The sequence below is a fragment of the Festucalex cinctus genome, chromosome 16 (genome assembly GCF_051991245.1).
Source record: "Festucalex cinctus isolate MCC-2025b chromosome 16, RoL_Fcin_1.0, whole genome shotgun sequence".
Taxonomy (NCBI): Eukaryota; Metazoa; Chordata; class Actinopteri; order Syngnathiformes; family Syngnathidae; genus Festucalex; species Festucalex cinctus.
In genome coordinates this window covers 20,874,170-20,896,513 of record NC_135426.1, presented here as the reverse complement: position 1 = coordinate 20,896,513, position 22,344 = coordinate 20,874,170, and the positions used below count along the sequence as shown (strand labels likewise).

The 22,344-nt window shown below is 40.0% G+C and overlaps 1 protein-coding gene across 7 annotated transcripts in view; it reads left to right on the top strand.

Moving 5' to 3' along the window:
• The window catches only part of large1 (LARGE xylosyl- and glucuronyltransferase 1), a 192,811-nt gene that overhangs the window by 154,153 nt on the left and 16,314 nt on the right, over positions 1 to 22,344 (top strand). For all 7 annotated transcript variants that reach the window (XM_077499386.1, XM_077499383.1, XM_077499384.1 and 4 more), the window contains 4 exons: positions 1,019 to 1,317; positions 4,387 to 4,469; positions 9,884 to 10,007; positions 12,329 to 12,500. In XM_077499386.1, the coding sequence (XP_077355512.1) occupies positions 1,019 to 1,317; positions 4,387 to 4,469; positions 9,884 to 10,007; positions 12,329 to 12,500 (678 nt within the window). The remainder of the gene's footprint in view (positions 1 to 1,018; positions 1,318 to 4,386; positions 4,470 to 9,883; positions 10,008 to 12,328; positions 12,501 to 22,344) is intronic.

Below are 22,344 nucleotides of genomic sequence, written 5' to 3'. Positions count from 1 at the left end.
CGTCTTTTGACTATTCGGAGCTGCTCAGTTCAATTTGCCAATTTCAAAGAGAAGGGTGAGGAATTGCTGCTGATTTGGATTGGATACACGCTGGGTGGTCTCAGCGAACAGGAGACGAAGGCATCTGTTTTCCTTGCATTTGTCACATCTCTGCTTGGATCAATGTTGTTTTAGAACTAAAGGAAAAATCTCATGTCAGTTTCTTGCACACTGGGGTTAACCTATTTTGCCTATCTGGGTATATGTTTGTGTAGCGAGGTAAATGCAGAAGCACTGAATATAGTCAGTCACTAGTCCTGCAACAGAAAAACTGATCCTATATCGGGTTCTGAGGCTCTACCGACAGGATAGTATCATTTATTATTGAACCAGAAAAACGTCACGATTGTCACAAAATAAGGAAATGGGCGCTATTAAAGGACAGCGTGTGGATATTTTGGGGTGCTATTACCAATCCTGTTTTACTGTTTTGTTTTGCTTGTATATTTCAACAAAAAGGGAACCGTATTTTCCGCACTATAAGGCGCACCTTCAATGAATGACATATTTTCAAACTTTTTCCCATATATAAGGCGCTACAGTCGAGGCTGGGGTTACGTTATGCATCCATTAGATGGTGCTGCGCTAAAGGGAATGTCAACAAAACAGTCAGATAGGTCAGTCAAACTTTATTAATAGATTACAAACCAGCTTTCTGACAACTCCATTCACTCCCAAAATGAATAAACAGCTGTTTTATTATTTTCTCTGAGGTAAAGTATTAGTATTAGCTAGCGATCCAAGATGGCGGCATCTTCTGTGCATGCGCATCACCGATCGTGCAGGGTCACCGAAAGCGTCTTGACAGCGAGACCTGTTGCGGCTCAATATTGATCCATATATAAGGCGCACTTGATTATAAGGCGCATGGTCAGCTTTTGAAAACATTGAAGGTTTTTAGGTGCGCCTTATAGTGCGGAAAATACGGTATATCACCATAATGTAATTGAAGTTCCTTCTGCTGTTCTGAACTCCACAGTGAAGCCCCTTCCCCTGTCACCGCTGGAGACGCAGTCGTCCACGCCCGCCGGAGGAGCCGTCGAGCGGCTCGCGTTGGAGTCGCGGGTGCGGGCGGTGGAGGAGGAGAACCGGGCGCTGCGCCGCGAGCTCAGCCGACCACCCAGGAGCCCCTCGTCTCGCCTTCCGTATGGCGGTCACCATGGCAACCAAAGCAGAGCCCATTCAGAGGAGGGCACCGGTGATAATGAAGGCCAGAAAGCTGCTGCAGTGGGGAACAGCTCAGACTGTGTCCAGCAGCCAGTCGTGGATAAGTGCGAGGTGAGGCGCTTTCGACTTTGAATTTGAAAGTGGGGGTGAGTTTTGAGATGTGGTTTCGATTTTTGATTCTCTCATTAGTCTAATCTCTGACGTCGGGAAACGGATCAGACGGCTGCTATCATTTGAGGAGTGCGGCATTGCCATGCTGTGATCTGATAGTGCTCCTGCAGCGGCGCAGCACATTTTAGCTCAGTGGGTGGATGACCAGAATGAAGATAGTGTATCTCAGCACTAGCTCAATAAAAAAAAAAAAAAAAACTCCAAAGAGTTCGGGGAGTCAAACTGACAGGCAGAATTGCGTCCAAAGGCTTTTCGCTTTTACAACTTGACACACGTTTCGGAAAAGGATTTGAGAAGGGATATCCTGTAATGTTTAGATTAGAAATAAAAAGCAGTGGTGTGTAGAATTTCCTTGTATAGTGGTCATTTATTTACACAACCGCAGATTGATTTTTTTATTTTTTATTCATGAGTTAGTGCTTTGCAGTTATTGTCAAGATTGAAATGCAGCTTTAAAATGATTATTTCTGTCATTACACTTTGTTAAAAATAGCACTAATAATATCTTTGTGTATGTCAAAATGAAATCCTGTAACTTTAAAGCTCCTGCTCTTACGACTACTTTCAAAGCCATCACAAATGAAATGAAGTCGATTATGCAAATGATATGGAATATAGCGACCGCAAGACTGTTGGCAGCACTGATTGCTTTTTTGCAAAGTAGCTCAGTGCAGGTCAGCGGGAACGCGTTGTGAAAAAGCATCCTGAAAAAATCATCTGTAATTAATCGATAAAACGGCAGACTGGCTGCATCTTGCGTTTAATTGGCAACTGTTACCTTTTTGTCCTTGTACGAAATGACTCTTTAATTCAATGCGCATCAACATTTACAAACGTAAGCATGCACACTATGCGGTTAAATGTTCCTATGAAAAGCACGCATAGTAGAGGATAATAACCATGTATAATGAAAATGAAAAGCGGCAAAACAAATTATTTCAAGGTGTTTTTAGATTTTGCTAACTGAAAGGTTAACAGCTGATTATTTTCAAGGCGTCGCACAATTTGTGCTTTCACACTCGTGGGTGTGTGTATAGTGTCCTTAGATGGTGTCTAGTGCTATCACGGCAGCCTACCTTCACACACCGCACCTTGTCACTCATGTGTCATTTTTTTTTTTAGTTCTTTTTCTAAAGCAAACTGTATAAAGAGAAGACAGAAGTCCTTCTGGGCTGGAAGTATAAGAAAATTGAAAGAAAGCAGTCTGACTCCAGCACCCGTCCAGCAGTGCTTGCAAACGACCTCTTGCTCACTTGGAGGGTTAGCCAGGCTGCCCTGACCCTTGAGGGGAGATTACAGTGGAATCTCTGAGGGAGGAAAAGAAAATGCGTCTTGAGTTTGGACGTGTCAAGATGTCATTTGGAGCTAAAATTGGAGCCCTTTTCCCAGGGCAGTGAGGGAGAAATCGTGCAAAATAAGTTCAAGCTAGTGACTCTTCTGTCACCACTCCACTAAATGTAGAATATTTCAGAGCAGGAAGGAATGCAAAGCTGACTAATGCCATGTCCGTATCGTGGGCAATCAGCCATTTAGCTTGTGTAAAATGGAAGAAAACCTTCATTCTGTCTGCGCTTTTGAAATGTCACCGGTTTATATTATGCTAAAACAGACAATAGCACATACAGCAGCGTTCAGAATGATAGTGTTTACTGTTTAAGAAGTGAGTAAAGCTCAAATCCTTGCAACAGCTTTTATTTCCATATGCACAAAGGCATCAGGAACACAACGTCAAAATAGGAGGGGGAAAAAAAAAAAAAAAGTATCACTTGTGTTATTCATTTACGGAAGCTGGCGCGAAATAAATATTAACTTTCCACCCCCACCTAAAATAAATAAATAAATAAATAGCACAGTGACACTCTTTAAACTTGAGGCAGAAGGATCACACAGGAAAAGACAAAGGACACGGAGAACCAGCAGCAACATTAAGATGAAACCGCACGCACCTACAAAGAGATGATTCCAAAACTCCCACAAAAGAGATGCTGAAAAGTTGATTTTGAGGCTGTCAATTATATTCAAACACATTTGATGCAGATTTCACACAAATGCTCTTAAACACACTCTAAAAATTTCCACACCTTGTCAAATCTTACTTAGCATAAACAACATTGTGAGATTCTCCAGCTGATTAAAAAAAGTCGCGACAAATCCTATCGCTTGTCTGGCTGCTTGCTGTCACACAGTGACAGATGGACCAATCATAAGCCTACAAGCGTTGGAGCAAGACCCGTAGAATGTAGATCTGACCCTCTACCGTTCTCAGGGCTTGTGATGGACAGCGAAGACCCCGCGTCATTATCATCTTCTGAACATGTACATCACATTCACTGCGAAGCAAAAAAGCGATTTGAACTCATCCATGAACGCCTTCTGTCACCACACGATGACAAAATAATTGAGTTTTTCTTGCTTTCATCATATCATCGAACCCGAAGCAAACACGGGGCGCTTGTGGCGCACAGCCTCCTATCCCCAAGACAACGTTGCATTATTAACCCACATATTGCAACTTTGGCTGGGGAACACGTGAGGAAAAATGCTGTCAGCAATCACGTTTCTTCACAATATCTTTATGTACAAGTAGATTGCGGCGCATGTAATGAGATGAGTGTTGGTTTTTATGATTGTTGACCTGATTAATAATCAGCATTATATCTTGGGCTGCTGCTACACAATGTAGAGCTGTCAGAATTAATTGAATCAATTATCAATCGACAGCTGTTTGAATAATTGACTAATGTTTGGAGCCATTTTTTTTTATTTAAAATGTTCCAAATCCTGTGATTTCCGCATATTAACAGTAATCGTTCATTGATTTCTGTAGTCCTTCTTGAATGACGACTTCTGGGTTTAATCAAAATAAGACATTTGCAAATATCTGTTTATCGTATCGTGACCCCTGTATTGTGGTACATATCGTATTGATTATTTGATTCTAAAAATATTCAAGTGACAGCACAAACATAATGTATGCTTACAATCTACTCCATTTTCTTCTTTCCACAGACCATCCATGTCGCCATCGTGTGCGCAGGTTACAATGCCAGCCGAGATGTGGTGACGCTGGTTAAATCTGTCCTTTTCCACAGGTAAGCTCATTACACGATAATTTTACAAAAATTGATTAGGTATTGATTCATCCGTGAAGCAATTGAGGAAAACTGGAGTGCAAGTTCTTGGCAGAGCCACTAACGACTCTGGCAACATGTTTGTGGTATAAACAACGTTGCACCAGGCTACTTCCTGCTCGGACACTTTGCAACCAGCACCAAATATGGGCAAGCTTGTGTGACATGTTTCCGTCGTCCAAGTGCAGCATGTCGGCGCCTTAACTGCTTCTTAGATATGCACGTACAGTCGAGTTCTGAAATAATGGACGATAGAGTATCTTCTTCGTCTTCGGTTCATTGAATTTCGATTCACAATTAATGGATCAGTGTGCACTTACTGCCGGATGGAGTGCATTATGGTCCACTACTCGGGGGTTGTTTTAGTGCGAAGATGGCCACTCAGGTGTGGCTAAAATACAGAAAGGTTGACTAGGCAGGGTTAAGGGGAAGCTCTTCTGTGCACATTTGAGTAATTGGGTCGAGCACTTTTCATAATCAGAGCAAATGTCCTCAGCATTTCCTTCCATTAGTCTTTTGATTAATTCACTCGTGTAAGCCAACAGTTGCTTTGGACCGTGGTTGGTGGGCTGTTGTAACGTGAAATAATCACAAGTGTGAGTTATTTCAACAGAGGATCCAGGGTTGAGCGAGTCTTCCAAACAACCATAAAAGTTTGTTCCAACCCCATGAGCACTTACTGTCTTAACAGCGGGGGAGAGAAAGTAGATGTTTTATGACGTTCAGCTGGCTGACTGAAGGTGCTCTTTGAACATCGAGTTAACCGAGGCAAGGTCACACTCACGACAGATTGTTATTGATGCCCAGCTTTGGACGCGTTGATATGATTTAGACCTTAAAAAGGGTACGCTGACTTGAAGCTAATGGGAGATGACTTTGGCAGGACAAACAGAACTATTCTGCGCTCAAAGCAGATGATGAGTTTGGATTTGGACAGGAGTGACCTTTTTTTTTTTTTTTTTTTTTTTGAAGCTACGGAGCGGTCACCAATAGCGCGGCTAATATTCTAACACCCCGAGGCAATGTTGAATCAAACGAGGGCTTTAAATGTTGACTCACTATTGTTTTGCCACTGAGTGACAAGCATGAGATCAGACAGCAGCCGGCGAGTGCTGCCATTTTGGCCTGCCCCTTCTCTGTTCGTGGGGAACACTGTGCTGAAACTGAATGGATTGGACGAGATGGGCCATTGATTGCCAAACACCGCGGGGACCCCGTGATTAGAAGACCTGCAGCATTTAGCAAATAGTCTCTCCTGCCCGACTGCCGCCATCATAGTCAATATCTGATGAAATATTGCTTCCCCCTTGAAAATTGGAATCATTTCCCTTATTGCTTTCTTGTTCCTTTATTTCTTGTCAATGACATTTCTGCTGTTGTTTGTCGCTGAGCTCAAATGAGACTTCGCAACGAATGTATCGTTATCGCCCGCCTCATCGGCAATGAAACCCTCAAAGTGATTAAAAAGAGAAGAGATGTTGGTCAATATCGGTTTGACTCATTGTTCTCTGATGTCACAGTCTTAATGATTTAATGGGCCACCTTTTAGTGTTGCTTACCGCACACGTTTGATTTGCTTAAAGGGGTTCGGACAAAATTGACTTTTTAATTGCTTGTATACAAATAGTTGGGTCTCTGGGCTGTCTCACCACCCATCAAGTGTGAAATTAAACAACCTTGCGAGTCCTTTATCTGGTTTTCCTGAAAATGTTTGTGAATGCCTGTTACTTGGCATGAGGCATGGCGAAGATTCAGAGCCACTTTCAAGTGATGGCTGTAATCTTTGTTTGGCAATGTGTTTATATTCACAGATGCACACAAACACAATGCCATTGCTCGTCATCGATTGTATTTTCGAAGAGATTTTATAGCGATGGTGCGGCACCCGTGGGCAGTTCAGAATTTCTGTTTTGTGCTCAAGGCGGTGTTCAGGAAGCAACCCGTCCCTTCCACCATCTGTCCTGGTCCTTAACCGCTCGCTTGCCTAATTCGGCCCATGGCTCGTTTCAAACTGTGTCCTGCCATTCCCCAAGTCCCTCTTGCACTGAGCCACGAGTGCCCGCCATTCCACTGCCAATTCTAAATGGGGTTAAGGTCTAGAGGCAAAGCTATGTCTAAAAATGGTGCCTCGTGCTTCCTGTGACACCTTCATTTGTGCTGAAGTAAGATCACCGACTTGTCCCACAGTGCTTTGCTCCACATTCCAGACTGAAATATGGAATCTTTTTGGTCATTTGATAAGTGCTTATCTTAAGACCAGACATTTGTACAATCCCAATCTACTGGGCACCTACTAGTACCATCTTTCATGGATTAAATCCACGTGCGGCTTTTTAGTCCCTCTCCTGTGGCTCCCTGTGGATCTCCCCCCTCACCCAAAAAATAGTAGAAATTAACCTTTTTTGTTTTTACACATTTATTTTTATTTATTTATTTTATTTTTAGATAAAATATTCTTTAAATTAATGATTTAGTTAAAAACGAATTAAATATTCAAAAAAATGTCAGAGTCCACATTTTTAAGATGGCAGAAAAGAAGAGACAAAAGGCAGATGAAAATGTATTAAAAAAAAAAAAGACCTAAATATGTCCAAAAAGGAAAGAATAAAAGCAGAAATTTACCATAAAATTCCAGGAAATTGTCAAAAACCTCATGGGAAAAAAATGGCAGAACAGAAAATGTTCAAAAAGTAGCCATAAATGGTCTTTGGAATTGCCAAAAACAAAGAAACAGTTTAAAATACAACGATGAAATGTCCAAAAACAAAAGGAAAAAAATCCAAATATTTCAAAGTATTGGATGGTGCAGCTCTAATTGGAATTTGGATGTTCAGTAAGTACATTTGACTAATGCTAACACACTGTTTTGTTCATCTTAATGTTGAAATGTTTTGCGACTTTGAACCGATTATTTATTTGGCCTAAAATGGCTCCTTTGACAGTAAAGGTTGCTGACCCCTTGTTTAAATAATAGGATGGACCATTTTTAGCCCAATTTTAGTTTTCCTTGCCTTTACTTTTCTTCTTCATAATCTCCTAATGCAAAGTTTATGTCAACAAAGGAATATGTCTTACCTTGTGCTTTTCAGTAAAGAACCAAAATTTGTCATCTGAAACATGTATTTGTAAAGATCAGGCAATGGAAAGCTATTACACATGTAAGGCAGTGATCATTCAACAAAATACTAGATTAGTTAACCTCAACATATTTTTTTTACTGCATTTTAGATAACGTTTGTAATTTTATTCATAACATTACTGATTGTTATTGTTAATGCTTTGAGTCACTGTAAGTAAAGGTGAAGGTCGATGCTTGTCGATTCACTCGTAGCTGACGAATAAATCCGCACCCCTGCTGCATGGACAACATTGTGAAAGACGTGACCCTGATTATCAGGATGTGCTTGACACATTCGCTTTTTTTTTTTGTCCACAAGCATCCAGTAAAATGAAGGATGTTATTTGTCCAAATGATGTCTGGGCGTTATTTGCACTGACAACTTGTATGGAGGCGGCACTGCATCTCTCTCGTGCAGCTCGCAGACTTCCGAGCCTGAATGCAGCTGACACATTGATTGCCAAAGTCATTCAGCCTATGCCGTCCCGTGGCGCTCACTTCCCCTGTTAAGTTTCTCTAATTCTTGACCTGATTTACATTCCTGAATACCTTCTGTGTGCGCGCACCCTCCCTGACGCGCGCGCACAAGCCGGTGTTTGGTGAAATGCATTTAGCAGCATAAATCCCTTTAAGCTGTCTCATCTAATTTCAAAGGAGTCCCAGGATAAAAGATGCCGTTCCTCCTGGGTCAGACTTTATTGTCTCTTCTGTATAAGCCTCGGCCGTCCTGTCTGATGAATCATCTCCTTCATGGCGTTGTGTCTCCCCGAGGCCGCGACGCACGCTCCGTCCAAACGATATTTAGATTAGCAAAAACAATCTCCGCTAATGGTCGACATAGTTGCTTGCTCCAGAGGTTTCATGCATATCGCACGGTCTTCATCAGCACATGCAGTTTAGCTGAGGAAGACTGCTTAGACAGTCAAGTGTACCCGTTCAGGCGTTCAGCTTTGTTAGTCAGGTGATTCGATTGACCTTGTTAGAAGAAGGATTCTCTCCCAGTGCGCCTACGTTTAACCCAGAGCTTCTTAACCTTGTTGGAGGTACTCATCAGTTTGCTTTCTGTATTCATAGAAACCTTTTTTATTGAGAAGTACATTTTTCTTTCAAATTCAAACCATAGTTTTGCTGGTGAACAAAATAAAAAGCAAGCGTAACCTTTTCCTTGACTTCAGAAAGCGTCGTGTTCTTTTATTCCCCATCTCTATGCAGTTTGAGGATGTGTTCCTTTAGTTTTGCTAGCTAGCTAGTTGTGCTCGACTGGAATTGCTCAACTTGGCATTACAAATCATGCAGTTAGGGCGCTGACTCCCATCACTCAACTAAACTCTATATTTATAGAGCACTTTTAAAACAACCACCGCTGTTTTCCTAAGATGGAACCGCTCACACAATAAAAACAGCAGAGGCCCCAGAATTGAACCCTGTGGAACACCATATGTTTCGTTACACGTCAATTCATATTGCACATATTCGTTCAACCACTTTTTTTTTGCTCGACATAGTTAGCATGAAGGGATTACAATTACAAAGGAATCACACGACATGTCGCAAGTCGACTAGTGGGCGCACCGAATTCCCTGCAGCACAGATAGGCCAGGCAATGCAGCGTGATCGCTTGCAGCCAGTGATGGCCAAGCGTGGCGCAAAATCAGGAATCAATTGAGTCAGGTGTGTCATGACCTCCGCTGAACCCCTGCGACTGACTCACCAAACCCCTGCGGTTCAATCAAACAAAACACTGGTTTAACCTTTTCTGTTTCATTTCTGAACATTTATCTGTGTTGAGAATGTTGCCCAATTGTGACATGAAATATTTGTTGAGCACATTTACTGTAAACTAGCTGTCGTTGAAACATGCTGTAAGGGAGTTCCTTGTGCAGAGATGAGGATGCTGTTATCAGCTACGTGACGACTGCGTACTTCAGCTTTAGCCAGACTTGAACTCCATCTTGGCATGAATTGTCCCGTGTTAGGCCTGCAACCATTAATTGAATAATTTGATTGGCACCATGTTTCTTCCACTTAAACAACATATTATTTCCTTGATAGGTATGCAAAGTGCATTTGTCGTGAAATATTCTTCAAAGTAGGGCAATGAGTGTAAGGTTTTTTTTCCCTCACTCTAGTTTGAAATGCACGAAATGCACTTAAATTTATCATTCAAGCATATTTGAAGTTATAGAATGCTTTGAAGTTGTGTGAAAGTGCATAAAATGTATTTAAGCCTCGGTGATGTGTGTGCGTGTGTCCACAGGCGGAACCCCCTCCATTTCCATTTCATCACCGACTCCATAGCTCAGCAAATCCTGTCGTCTCTGTTCCACACCTGGATGGTTCCTGCTGTCCGGGTCGACTTCTACGACGCAGATGAGCTGAAGGTGAGAAATACCTGCTCCCGTTTGCTTCACTGACTCGCTGCCTTACTTCCTGTCGTGGTACCTGTCGCTTTTATCATTATTGCACTTTTATTACACTTCCCGCGACACATCCTTATTATTTTAAAGAGAGTCATTGCTAACAAAAATAAGTTTGGAAACAAATTACGTAGCAGTGGGAAGGGCTGGACTGGCCATCGGGCATACAGGGCAGATACCCCGGGGGCCGGCACTTTTGGGGCCAATGCAGTGCGATTTCATTATTTTTTCCCAATATTTTAGCCCCAAGAGACCGACCCAAAATCTAGAGGGAACAGGCTCGTGATCCTTTTACAATATAAACACCAAACTGAACCAGCATCAGTGTCAGAGCTATGTGGTAGTCAGGCCGGGCCTAAGTCAAAATGTGAGATTATTTATTTATGTATTTATTTACTTATTTAGTACAAGTCCAGCCCTGGCAATGCAAAAACGTATAAATACATTCTATTTTAAATGTTTTAAGTGTCGCAAAGACGTATTTATACGTTTTGTTTTGTTTTGTTTTTTATGTTAGAGCATCCAGAAGGCTTTGATGCAGCCTCTGAACTTCAGAAAGTGTTTGAAGCAATGGTAGTAATTACAAAAACGGCCAGCAGGTGGCAGTAGAGTATAAGAGATCAACCAGGGCCATATTGCAAACAAGCTGATTTCTCCACAGTTCTAAACAGATTTGTGAATAATGATGAAACTTATTTATATTATAATGCTAATTGCTGCAAAACAGAAACGGATAGAAATGTACTTTTTTTTTCCTGATAAAGAAGAGACTCTAATCTTTCTTTTTGTATGTTCCATGTTTTTATAGCAATACAGCACAGTATTCTGTGGGCCTTGCAAAATCAAGTCAGTATCCAGTAAAATAGCTTCAGTGAAAATGGCTGGGAGTTGAATGAGTTAAGTTAAAAAAAATAAAAATAAAAAATAAAATAAAAAATCACCTCTCCCAAAATAACCACATCCCGTTTTCCTTTCAGGAAAAAAAAAAATCTATTTAAAAAAAAAAAAAAGAACGTGGGAAATGTAATTATCTCATTTATATATGACATTTGTTACTTCACTATTTTTACATGCAAACTAAATACTGCAGCATTTTTAGCATTGCAGCAACGGAATGAATGCCCTGGGTGTGATGCCTGTAACGTTAATTCTATTTAAGCAGTTTTATGCAAACCGCATCCTTTGCAAACAGACAGCGGAGAGCAAGCAGTGCCGCTTGTGAAATGTGCCCGTGTCGTAGCGACAGGCAACATTGAGTCCTACAGATGATGACGCTCAGTGAAAATAAACGCTTAAATGTGTATTCAGGGCACTTTTTCCCCCACCACTTGTCAGAAAGAGTACATATCTGGAAACTAAATGCCAAAAAAAGTGCCCCGTTTTAATATCCAACTTGTCCAACTTTAGGGAACAAAATGAAACCATATTTTAAGAGTTTGCCTCCAAGATATACAGGAGTTTATTTATTTAAGATTTCTGATATATTTTAAAAGAGCAGCAGATCCTCATCTGTATTTGTATGTATGCGTCACATCTGTTTTTAAATGCTTCATTTTTTTTCCATATACAGTGCAACCACATTATTTCCCCTTTTTTTTTTTATTTAAAAAAAAATTACCCACTGTTAACATCCACAGTAAATCCAATTAATCTACCCACCTATTAACTCATTCACCCGCCGCCATTTTCACATTTCGCAATCCCGTTCGCTCCCGGCTGTTTTACTGGATTTTGACTGATTTTGCAAGGCCCACAGAATATTGTGTTCTATTGAAATAAAAACATGGAACCTATCAAAAGAAACATTAAAGTCTCTTCTTTCATCAGGAAAAAAAAAGGATATTTCTATCTGTTTCCGTTTTGCAGCAATTAGCATTAGATTATAGCTAAGTTTCATCAGTTTTCACAGATCTATTTAAACGTAATTGAGCTTTTTTTCAACATGGCCCTGGTTGATCTCCTTTGCTCTGCTGCCACCTGCTGGCCGTTTGTGTAATAACTACCATTTCTGCAACCGTTATTTGCAGTTAAGAGGCTGCATCAAAGCCTTCTGTATGCTCTAGCATAAAACAAAAAAACAAAAACAAAAAAAAAACATACAAATACGTCTTTGGGACACTTAAAACATTTTTTTTTTTTTAAACGTATTTATATGTTATTGGGAGCAAATGAGTTAACTGATGGCCACATCACTTACCAGGTCAGGCCCAGGTGAACAGTAGAAAAAAAAACAAAAAACATTTTTATCCAATTAAATGATGAAATAATGTGTTCTAATCATGCAGTCTGAGGTGTCGTGGATCCCCAACAAACATTACTCCGGAATCTACGGTCTGATGAAGCTGGTGCTCACCAAGACGCTTCCGCCGGATCTCCAGAAAGTCATCGTCCTGGACACGGACATCACTTTCGCCACGGACATCGCTGAGCTATGGGCTGTCTTCCACAAGTTCAAAGGTAATACGGGATACTTTTGTTATGCTTTAAAAAAAAAAAAAAAAAAAAATATATATATATATATATATATATATATATATATATATTTTTTTTTTATATATTTTTTTTTTCCCTCATCATTAGTCATCCAGTGAGTCTTTTTGGGGGTGCCGAGCATAGGTTAAATAGTAATAAAATAATAAATAATAAAACTTATTGACCAATTGACTGATTGTTATGCCCATTCCTATTAAATTATGATGCAGTATCAGTTTCATCTTTTGGAGAATGTGCAGTGGGGACCATGCATTTCAAGTTTTAATTGTATAGGCCCTAATATGCAAATCAAAATATCATCCAAATACTATTTTGCAAAAAATGTCAGATAAAGCCATTGCACTAAAAGTTGGAGACGGGTCCCATATTGATAGAAAACCTAATTAGCACCTTTTTCAGACTTCAAGGATGGCTGGCCAGCGTTAAACATATAAAAGGCAGCGTGTGTCACGAGGGCACAAAGTCCTGCGGGCAAATTCATCGGAGAAAGTAAAGGTTGCGGGAAGTCACGTAGGCGCAGGGTGGTGGCGAATCACTTCAAAGATTTATCGGAGCTGCTGTCCTATATAGCAGCGCAGCCGGCAGCGCTTTGGATCAATCTTCATTAACAGTTGACTCCAATGCACCACCTCTGCCACCCACTCCTTGTCCAGTCTGGCCGAGTCGTTCGTTCCTATTATGTTTAAAAGCAAAAGTAGGCGCCAACGTACACTCGGGGATATGCTATACTTTAACTTTGCACTTTTTACTCGAGACATTTCAGGTTGTGTAACAGAAATCTGGATCGGAACATCAGCTTTTGATTCAAAAGATGTGAGTGCATATTGCACTCCATGGATCGAGATATGTATAGATGCACGAGATGGAATAATGACAATTAAATAGACTGTAAAATTAAATAACTTTTGCAGTATTTTGACTCGAGTGGATATTGTGGTGGACATTGTGCCCACATAACACAAAGAGTCTCACAGTTACTTCGCAAGCTGCAGTAACATTAGCCGTTCTTCACAGAGGATAAATAATATATGCCTGTGGGTACTAAATTATCCCGCTACATGTGGTACTCCGCTGTTTGTCATATCTGTTATATTGTTGCTCCTTGTTGTGAAGTGACTTAAGTAGAGTCCACTGCCACAATACAGTGCTCGGATTTCAAAAGTTGCTTACAAGTCAAAGCAAAAATCAGCTTGAAAGCAGCTTGTATCTTAAGGTACCACTGTATATTTGGGATATATTAAAATCTACAGCAAAATTATTACGAGTAATTTCCTTTATTTATTGATTTTTTTTTTTGATTTTTTTATTTATTGATTTTTTTATGATAATAAAAGTACCGGAAACGGCCTGCCATTGGTAAGATTTCATTTCGAATGAGTCATCTAATAAGCTTCCTCTGCCAGCCTGGTCATCTCACACATGAATGAAGGGGATGGATTGTAAAGCAGGATGTGTGCAGTTGTGTCGAAAGCTCAGATGGTGGAGGAAGCGATTTTCTGTGTTAGGTGCATAACAAATTATAAAACGCAACTGTAAATTACCGAAAGTCCTGCTCACCACAGCGATGTCTCATTCGGGCGCGTTACTATTTGCAAAAACTCTCTTCTGGGGATTTGGGGGCTGTTAAGTGAGTTTTGCTGTAATTGTTTTTAACATTAACTGCTAAAGGTTGTATCGTTTTGGCTGTTTGCAGTCAAATTTCTACAAATGTATTCCAATTTTTAACAATCACAACCTTAATGAACCGCCACAGTGCATCATTTGCTCGCTTTGTTGCTTTTACTTCCGACGTTATCGGCCTTTGATCCTGAATTGCAAAATTCTACAATCAATAACAGACATGCTCCAATATGAACTGTGCTTTTAGACCAAGCTGCTGTTTTAGAAGCACATTTATAGGGCCTCAGTGCATAATGAACGTTTGTGACGCTCTCCAATGTTTCTTTCAGTGTTGTTTTCATTGATCTGCCTGCTTGTATTGTTTAGTGGTACTTTAAATGCCGTCTGAAGGATATTTTCATCCCATCTAGCATAATTGTGGATACACTGGACGCCATCTTTCTTGTTGGCTTTGACACTTTGTCAATTAAGTGCTGTGCCCATCAGTGGATTTAATTTTCCTGCTCACCTGCAGGTCTTTTCCCCCTGCACCCTTTTTTGTTTTCCCGTACAATGATGGCAGCACGGAGTGGTGTCCACTTTTTTTGCCCCCCTTAAATGCTGACTTGCTGATGGATTCTGAAACCACAAGAGTGATGTACATCGTTTATCCATCCAGTGTCAGAAAATCCCTGCTGGTTTCCTGGAATCCCCCCTCAATTCTAATCAGCAGATATTCTAAGGTTGTGTGAGAGCTCTAGAGAAATTAAAAGTAGCACTCAAGACCTCATATTTCATTTTACCTTCATTCCCCATATTACCATGGCCTCCAGAAAGCGCAGTCCGTGACCCTTGACACTTTGACAAATTTGAGGTGTGTATCAAGCAGCGGCGGGCAGGCAGGTTGAGGTCAGGTAGGTTTAATGTAGCGGCGTGCGGGGGCTTGAGCGGTGTGTTGTAATGCCTTTGAACTCATTAATTCTTCAACATCTCTCAGGAGCGCCGTCTAGTCCGAGCCCATTGCTCTTCAACTGGTGTGTTCCTGCTTCCCCTTTCTGAACATGATGTACAGTGCATGGCCATGTTCATACATTGTGCACCCCCTTCCTTCCTGTTGCCATTATTGCACCTTGTACTTTTTCAAAAGGAATATTTTGTGGTGGAGCCAGACGTATGTATCATATGCCCGTGTCGATGGAGAATTTAATGAATCAGGAACGTACTGTACTTGGAATGTGTGTTGTATGGGAAAAATAAGTAGATAAGGAAGAATTATCAGGACACTGTGGACTCCAGGCTTGTAGGAAACCAGCCAACAAATATATTGTAGTTAACTCATTCACTCGCCGCCATTTTCACATTTCGCAATCCCGTTCGCTCCCAGCTGTTTTACTGAATTTTGACTGATTTTGCAAGGCCCACAGAATATTGTGTTCAATTGCTATAAAAGCATGGAACCTATCAAAAGAAAGAATAAAGTCTCTTCTTTCATCAGAAAAAAGTATGTTTCTATCTGTTTCCGTTTTGCAGCAATTAGCATTAGAAGAGAGCTAAGTTTCATCAGTTTTCACAAATCTATTTAAAATTCCCAGTAATTTAGCTTTTTTTTCTAAATGGCCCTGGTTGATCTCCTTTGCTCTGCTGCCACCTGCTGGCCGTTTGTGTAATAACTACCATTTCTGCAACCGTTCTTTGCAGTTGAGAGGCTGCATCAAAGCCTTCTGTATGCTTTACCATAAAAAATAAAAAATAAAAACATTTTTAAAAAAACGTATAAATACGTCTTTGGGACACAAAACATTTAAAAAAACGTATTTACACGTTATTGGGAGCAAATGAGTTAAATACAAGTGAACTCTACTAAGGCAGTTATTCTTTAAAGTACCACTAGAGGGAGCCCATGTAACACACTTTGCAGAGCTTGGCTGACTCGTTTCAGAGCTACTATGCTGTGATTGGTCAACTGCTGGTCACATGACATGGCCATCATGTTGTTACCCAGCAAATAAAGTAAAATAACACGATTTGAAGTCGGTGAAATTGCACAATGCAGCCTTTGATCTTTTATCAAGAGTTATCTTTGAAAATAAATGTACAAAGTGAAAATCAAAATCCATGTACAGTAATATACCATATACTAGTAATAGCCTGTATCATATATGCAGTGTATTCCTTATATTATTGTCTTGTCAAATACATCTAAGGTTAAAAAATAAAACAAAGGGAAAATATAAAAGAAACTGCACAATAGTTTGTGAAAGGAAGTTATTTTACGTGCAAAACGATCGACATGCTCGTGCACTGCACGCTTGAGCGCGCGCCCCGCCCCGTGGCCGAGGGTAACAACATGGCGTCCGTCTTTTCAGTTGGCCAGACTCTCTCTGTGTACGCCTCTGACACTTTGAAATGAATGAATTAAACTGAATTTGCTAGAATAAGTTGACGAGCTGCCATTTTATTTCGAATCCATGCGCTTCATTTGCAACATTAAATAAGCCTTTTGGCTCAAAGGCAACACTTAAGCTTGGTGCTTTCAATTAGTTGAAGCATCATTCTAGAATTTTAACAATCTTTCAGCTTCAAATGCACTGACTAAAATCAAAGACACCGACGATTGAGGATGAATAATTCAGTTGAAAATGTTTGACTTGTGTGTTTCTTCGAGGAAAACAAATCGCGTATGCGCTCCCTCCATCTTAAAACACCCACTTTGAAAAACACTGGATGGATAGCCCTTGGAATTGCTCACTTTTACTATAATACACTTCGCTAGTAAAATAACATCCATTATGAAAGCCACTTTAAATTTCACTTGTAAACAACATCTATTACAAACGATGGACATTTTTCTTCTTCTTGGACTGCTGTGCTGTCGACCTGAAATCGGTGTTGCTGAGATCATTTTTTGGTTATGTGAAAGGTCTCAACTTCATTAATTAGATTGGGGCCTCTTGACCGCGACTTGTTTCTTAACCATTGTCCACGTCACTCGGTGGCATGTTTCTGCATTGTTAGAAAGGTCAGAAAAACATGGCGGCGCTCGTTGAAGGGAATCAATACATTACAAGACACGAGATTGTGACCAGTGGGAGAAAACTTCTCATTTCCGCTCCCTATCCCGTACTCACTGGAGCGTGGGTGCCTCTCATCGCCGCAGAGCGCAGAAGTAAAAGACCGCCGGCCACCTCTGGTGTCAAATGTGCCCCTGTAATCGCACGCACGCACGCACGCGCACACTCCCGTTAACATATTATGCCGTTTTGACATTTGCGTTCAAGATTACGGTCTTCAATCCGTTTCTACTGTCGTCTATCTGGCTGCAATTTGTGTTGATCCGCCAATGGAATCAAGATTTTTTTTTTTTTTTTTTTTTTTTTTTTAAATAGACGTTATGAAACGATTATGAAATGCATGACAATCACAGCTTTGATTGCACGCCAGGCAAACCAGTGATCATATGGTCAGTTGATGGTGTTAAAATGCATGAGTAGCAAAGATGAGAGAGAAGAAAAAGGACATGAACCATGTGATGATGATGACGATGATGATGATGATGAAAGACATTCTTGATTAGGCCTCATGGAGTGTTTCTTGAGAGTATTTTTCCCCATTTTAACTCATTTACTGCCACACGTTATCAAAATGTTATCATTCACGTCATCCTTGAAATCATTCTATTTCGTCATGTTTCATTGTAATTTGGGGCAGCCCATTGAAGAGATACAATGCTGCCATCTGGTGGCCATAGTTAGTGACTGTTTTCGATTCTACAACCCATTGACCAGGCAGCGCTGCACTTAGATGTTGCACTGCCCATTGATCAAAAAAACAAAAACAAAACAAAAAAAACATAGTTGACGACATTTAACGTTTATGGCGGAATACGTCATGATTTTATTAATCGTGATTAAACGTTTTTGGCAGTCAAAGAGTTAAGCCAGGTAAACATTTACGGACTGAAAATGGCATACTTCATACTACATGGTGAAATTTGCATTTTGATAAGCACTGGCGCATTTCCTCTTCATATCACATAATAAAATAACCCTGTTTTGCAAAATGTCTCACTAAATGTTCACACAATGGCAATTTTGGACAACACTGTTAATTAGCTGCCATCAAAAGCTAATTTTCTCCACCATGACGTCATGCCTCATCTGACTACCTCGCCATGGTTAGAACAGCAGACCTAATTGCAGGTGTTGCTCGGGGAGCGTTACCTGCCTGCCCTTGAATTAGCAGCACTTAGTGTATTGCAGTTTCCTAAGTGCAGCGCACATTATTTCTCTCTTATTCAGCACTTGAAACCCCCGTGCGTCAAAAGGGCCTTTTAGCTGATCAGTTGGTGTTCAAGGGCAACGGGACAAAGATGACGTCCCGGTGACAATCAATCGCCTCGCCCCGCCAGCTCGCAATTTAACGCCGTGTTTTTTTTTTGCTCCACTTTATTTGTCTGCGTGCCGTTGGTTTCCAATGAAAATCCGCTTTGTGGTGTCACATTTCTTCCACGTGCTGGTTTCCACAACATCCCCTCCCTTTTGCTCTGCCCACTTTGCTGCATTGCAGTAATACGAGTAAATATTCAACATTTATTAGCTCCAACTCCATCTGTTCATCTTCAGCTGGGACTGTTTGAAGTGCACAAAGAAACACAGCGGAAACCTTGCCAGGGCAATTGTGGCATAATGCAGACCACTGTGCTCGCAACACAACTCGTTTACTGCCCACGTCTGTTGTAGCCAACGCTTTGCCCTTCTTTTCCAGCCTCTCTTTTGTAATAAGATTGCAACAACAACAAAAAAAGATATTAAAAATCCATATATCCCTTTTTCCAATTCAGTTGCCTTTTCTCATGCACATGGGATGCTTGGCGATATGGTCACTTGGCTGTAGTCATTGGTTGGTCCACTTCCATATTTAATTGCAAAATCCTGTATTAATTGTGCACAATGTAGTATAAGATATGACAGTGAGCGAGTCCTGCCCTGAGTAGCGAAAACCTGCAATTTACTCACGCCCGCACCAAGAGAGTTTTGTAATTGGGTAGAGATGCCACAAGGTGGCACCAACAGGATGCTTCTAGTATGTACGCAATCATGACACGATGTAACATAAATGACTATTAGCAGCTGTGAAGTGTGTTTCAGTGCTCCAATATATCCACTTTATTCTCATCAGTTTTATTTTTGTAACAATAAGAAGTTTGTACTCCCACTATTGTAAAATACCAAAAGCTCATAAGATAAACATGTGGTAGTATTGATTTTATTTTATTTTATTTTATTTTATTATTTTTTTGTTTTTGGTAACATTGACTTTATTCTCATAATATTGCAATTTTTTTTATAATATATATACATAATACATCTTAAGACTTTATTACCAAAGTAGTTCTTCTTTCTTCTTGACTTTTTTAACTCTCGTTAGAGATTTACTCTCTGTCATAAACTAGCTAATTTTGATAACTGCAACTACAACTTTTCATTGTTGTCATATTATTTAAAAAAGAAGTCTTTTTTTATATATATATTAATATAATCATATATTATATTTATCTATATCAACTTTAGTTTAGTAAGATTGTTGCTGTGATATAACATTTTTTCTTTTAATATTCTAACTTTATTTCTGTAACTACATTGTTTTTCCTTATGTTTTATGTAATATGACTTAATTCTCGTGAGATTACATTTTTGTCAGCAATTAGGACTATTTACTCTTACTGTAATTTTTTTTTCTTGTGATACTACAACTTCTTTCTTATAACATTGCAACGTTTTTTTTCTTTTAATACGACGATTTGATTCTCAAGGGATTATGACTGTTCTTCTGCTTTGCTGCTTTTCTGCAATGACGACTTTTTCCGTTGGCTTGCTTGTGCAATAGAGCTGCAGCTTTTGTGAAAGCCCGTTTTATTTTATAGCCCCAACATTTAACAGCAACAGTTACCCAACCATTAAAAGGCTCTTTTACCATCCATTTTAACGAGCCTCACCTCAATCACCACCTCCATTGTGGCTGGCCTCGCTGGTTTGTGTGTATACCCCTAATGGGTCACATGCATATCATCATATATGTTCAGCTATGCATTGACTGGAATTCCTCGGGGGCCTGAAAACTTGTTGACAATTTACCAAATCAAAAGCATTTCAAGCGTATAATGCACATGTTTCTGCTTTGAATAATATATATATATTTTATAAAAGCGCTGATTCAGTGTCTTTGGCTGACAGCTGAGCGCTTTCTTTGAATCCAGACGCCAATGTGAGCTACTTTCTTCTGTGGCATTTTATTTCTTTGATGAGTTTATTTCAAAAGGGGGCATTTTGATTGTGTCCTTCCTTGCTTGTTTTCTGTCTTGCCAACTCTCTGTTTTTCTTGAAATTTGACAGCCAGCGAAGGCTGCCGCCTGCCAGCCCTCCAGTTTTTTCCCCAATTAAAAAGTATTTAATTGTTTTCTAATTTATCAAGGTCACTATGTTAATGTTTTTTTCCCCCCCTTTCAATCCCTTCAGTCATGTTTTCCTCTTGATTTTGCAACTCTCTGATGGTTTCTTTGAAGAACAGCGGGAAGCTGAGTAATTTAAAAAGCTCATGAATTAACAGTTTGTGACTAAGAAGGAATTCCTCCACAAATAAATGCATGCAGTCGCTACCTGCTCCAGCACTAAAGACGATTCACGACAAGCTAGTTAAATTTTAGCATCGACATTAAAAACACAACCCCGTGGTTGTTTTTTTTTACATTCCGTTCTTTTATTTTCTCGATAGTTAAACACAGTTTGTAATGTAAATGGTGGATTATATTTTGTTCATTTTTATACTTAATACAGAAAAGAGTTTTCAGTTATTTAACTTTAACTTTTTCTATTAAGATTCCGACTTCTTAAAATGTTTTATTTCATTATGACTTAAACAGACACTGACTTTGCTAAATGTATGGATTTTTATCGTAATTTTCCAACTCTTATTATGCCATTTTATCATTATAGTATGACTTGCAGTGACTAGGACACAAAACTAATTCTTTCCTAGTACGATTTACGACTAATTGTTGCATCATATTTAGGGCTGGGTTCAAAATATCGATATAGCGATATCGTATCGCTATGCCTTTTCATATCCCATTATCGAAACATAAAAATATCAATACTCCCCCCACCAAGCCACCTGGGATAGGCTCCAGCACCCCCGCTACCCTTGTGAGGAAAAGCGGTTAAGAAAATGGATGGATGGATGTCACTACAATGTGAATGTCGTGTCAGTTTTTTTTTGTCACTTTATTTACACAGCCTGTACTGTGGTTGCAATTGATTTAAATTATTATTTGTTTTTATAAGGCCATGCTAAATAAAACATATTATTAGTGTAACTGCAATGGATTCAATTCTTAATGTAAATATTCATATTTTACTAATGCATTAAATTAGAGTAAGAGGTTTCTACTATTTGCAGCATTGGTAATTTTGACTGTCTAAAATAGCTACTGCGTGAATTCCTCAACTGAATCGAAAATTGTTGTGAATCGTGACTCGAATCAAAAAAGTTTAGCTTTGTGTACCCGAATAGCTTCACATTCTTTTTTTGTCTCTTGTAACAGCATTTGATGTTTGCTGGACACTCCCCTCCGCAGTAATTTAAACACGGCATGATGATAATGAATATTTTAACACCTAACACTGCTTGAATAAACATCGGGGATGTTTGGGGAGCAGCTCAATTTAAGAAGGACCACAAAGTTTGATTGAATTACCTTTTTGCTTCTAATCATTTCTCTCAGTCATCACGGTTGCCTGCTCAAACAATCTCCTGATTATCCTCCTTGGGGCCTTTTATTGAACCTCCACCCATGTCGGCTGTCCGTCTCCGTGACCTTTCCATCCGTCCGGTTTGTCTCGTTGCAATCTTTCACCCTTAAGCCCACATACGTCCCATCCTTGCCTCTCTTGGCTTTATTTCTCCTCTTCATTAAAGTTCAGCCTCCTTCCTCCTTTAGCTGTCCTTCTGCCGTTTATACCGTCCACAGCTCTAAATCTTTCAATTCATGTGAGCTAATTATGGAACTCCCCGAGTGACTTTTGTCATGGCAGTGTCGTGTGGCAGTTAAGGCCCCCCCACCCCCAGTTTTCCGTTGACTCAGACATAAAAGCCAGCTTTATGAGGGGATTAAGGTGCCCCTGAAGTCTTGGCCGTTGATCCCTTCCGACCG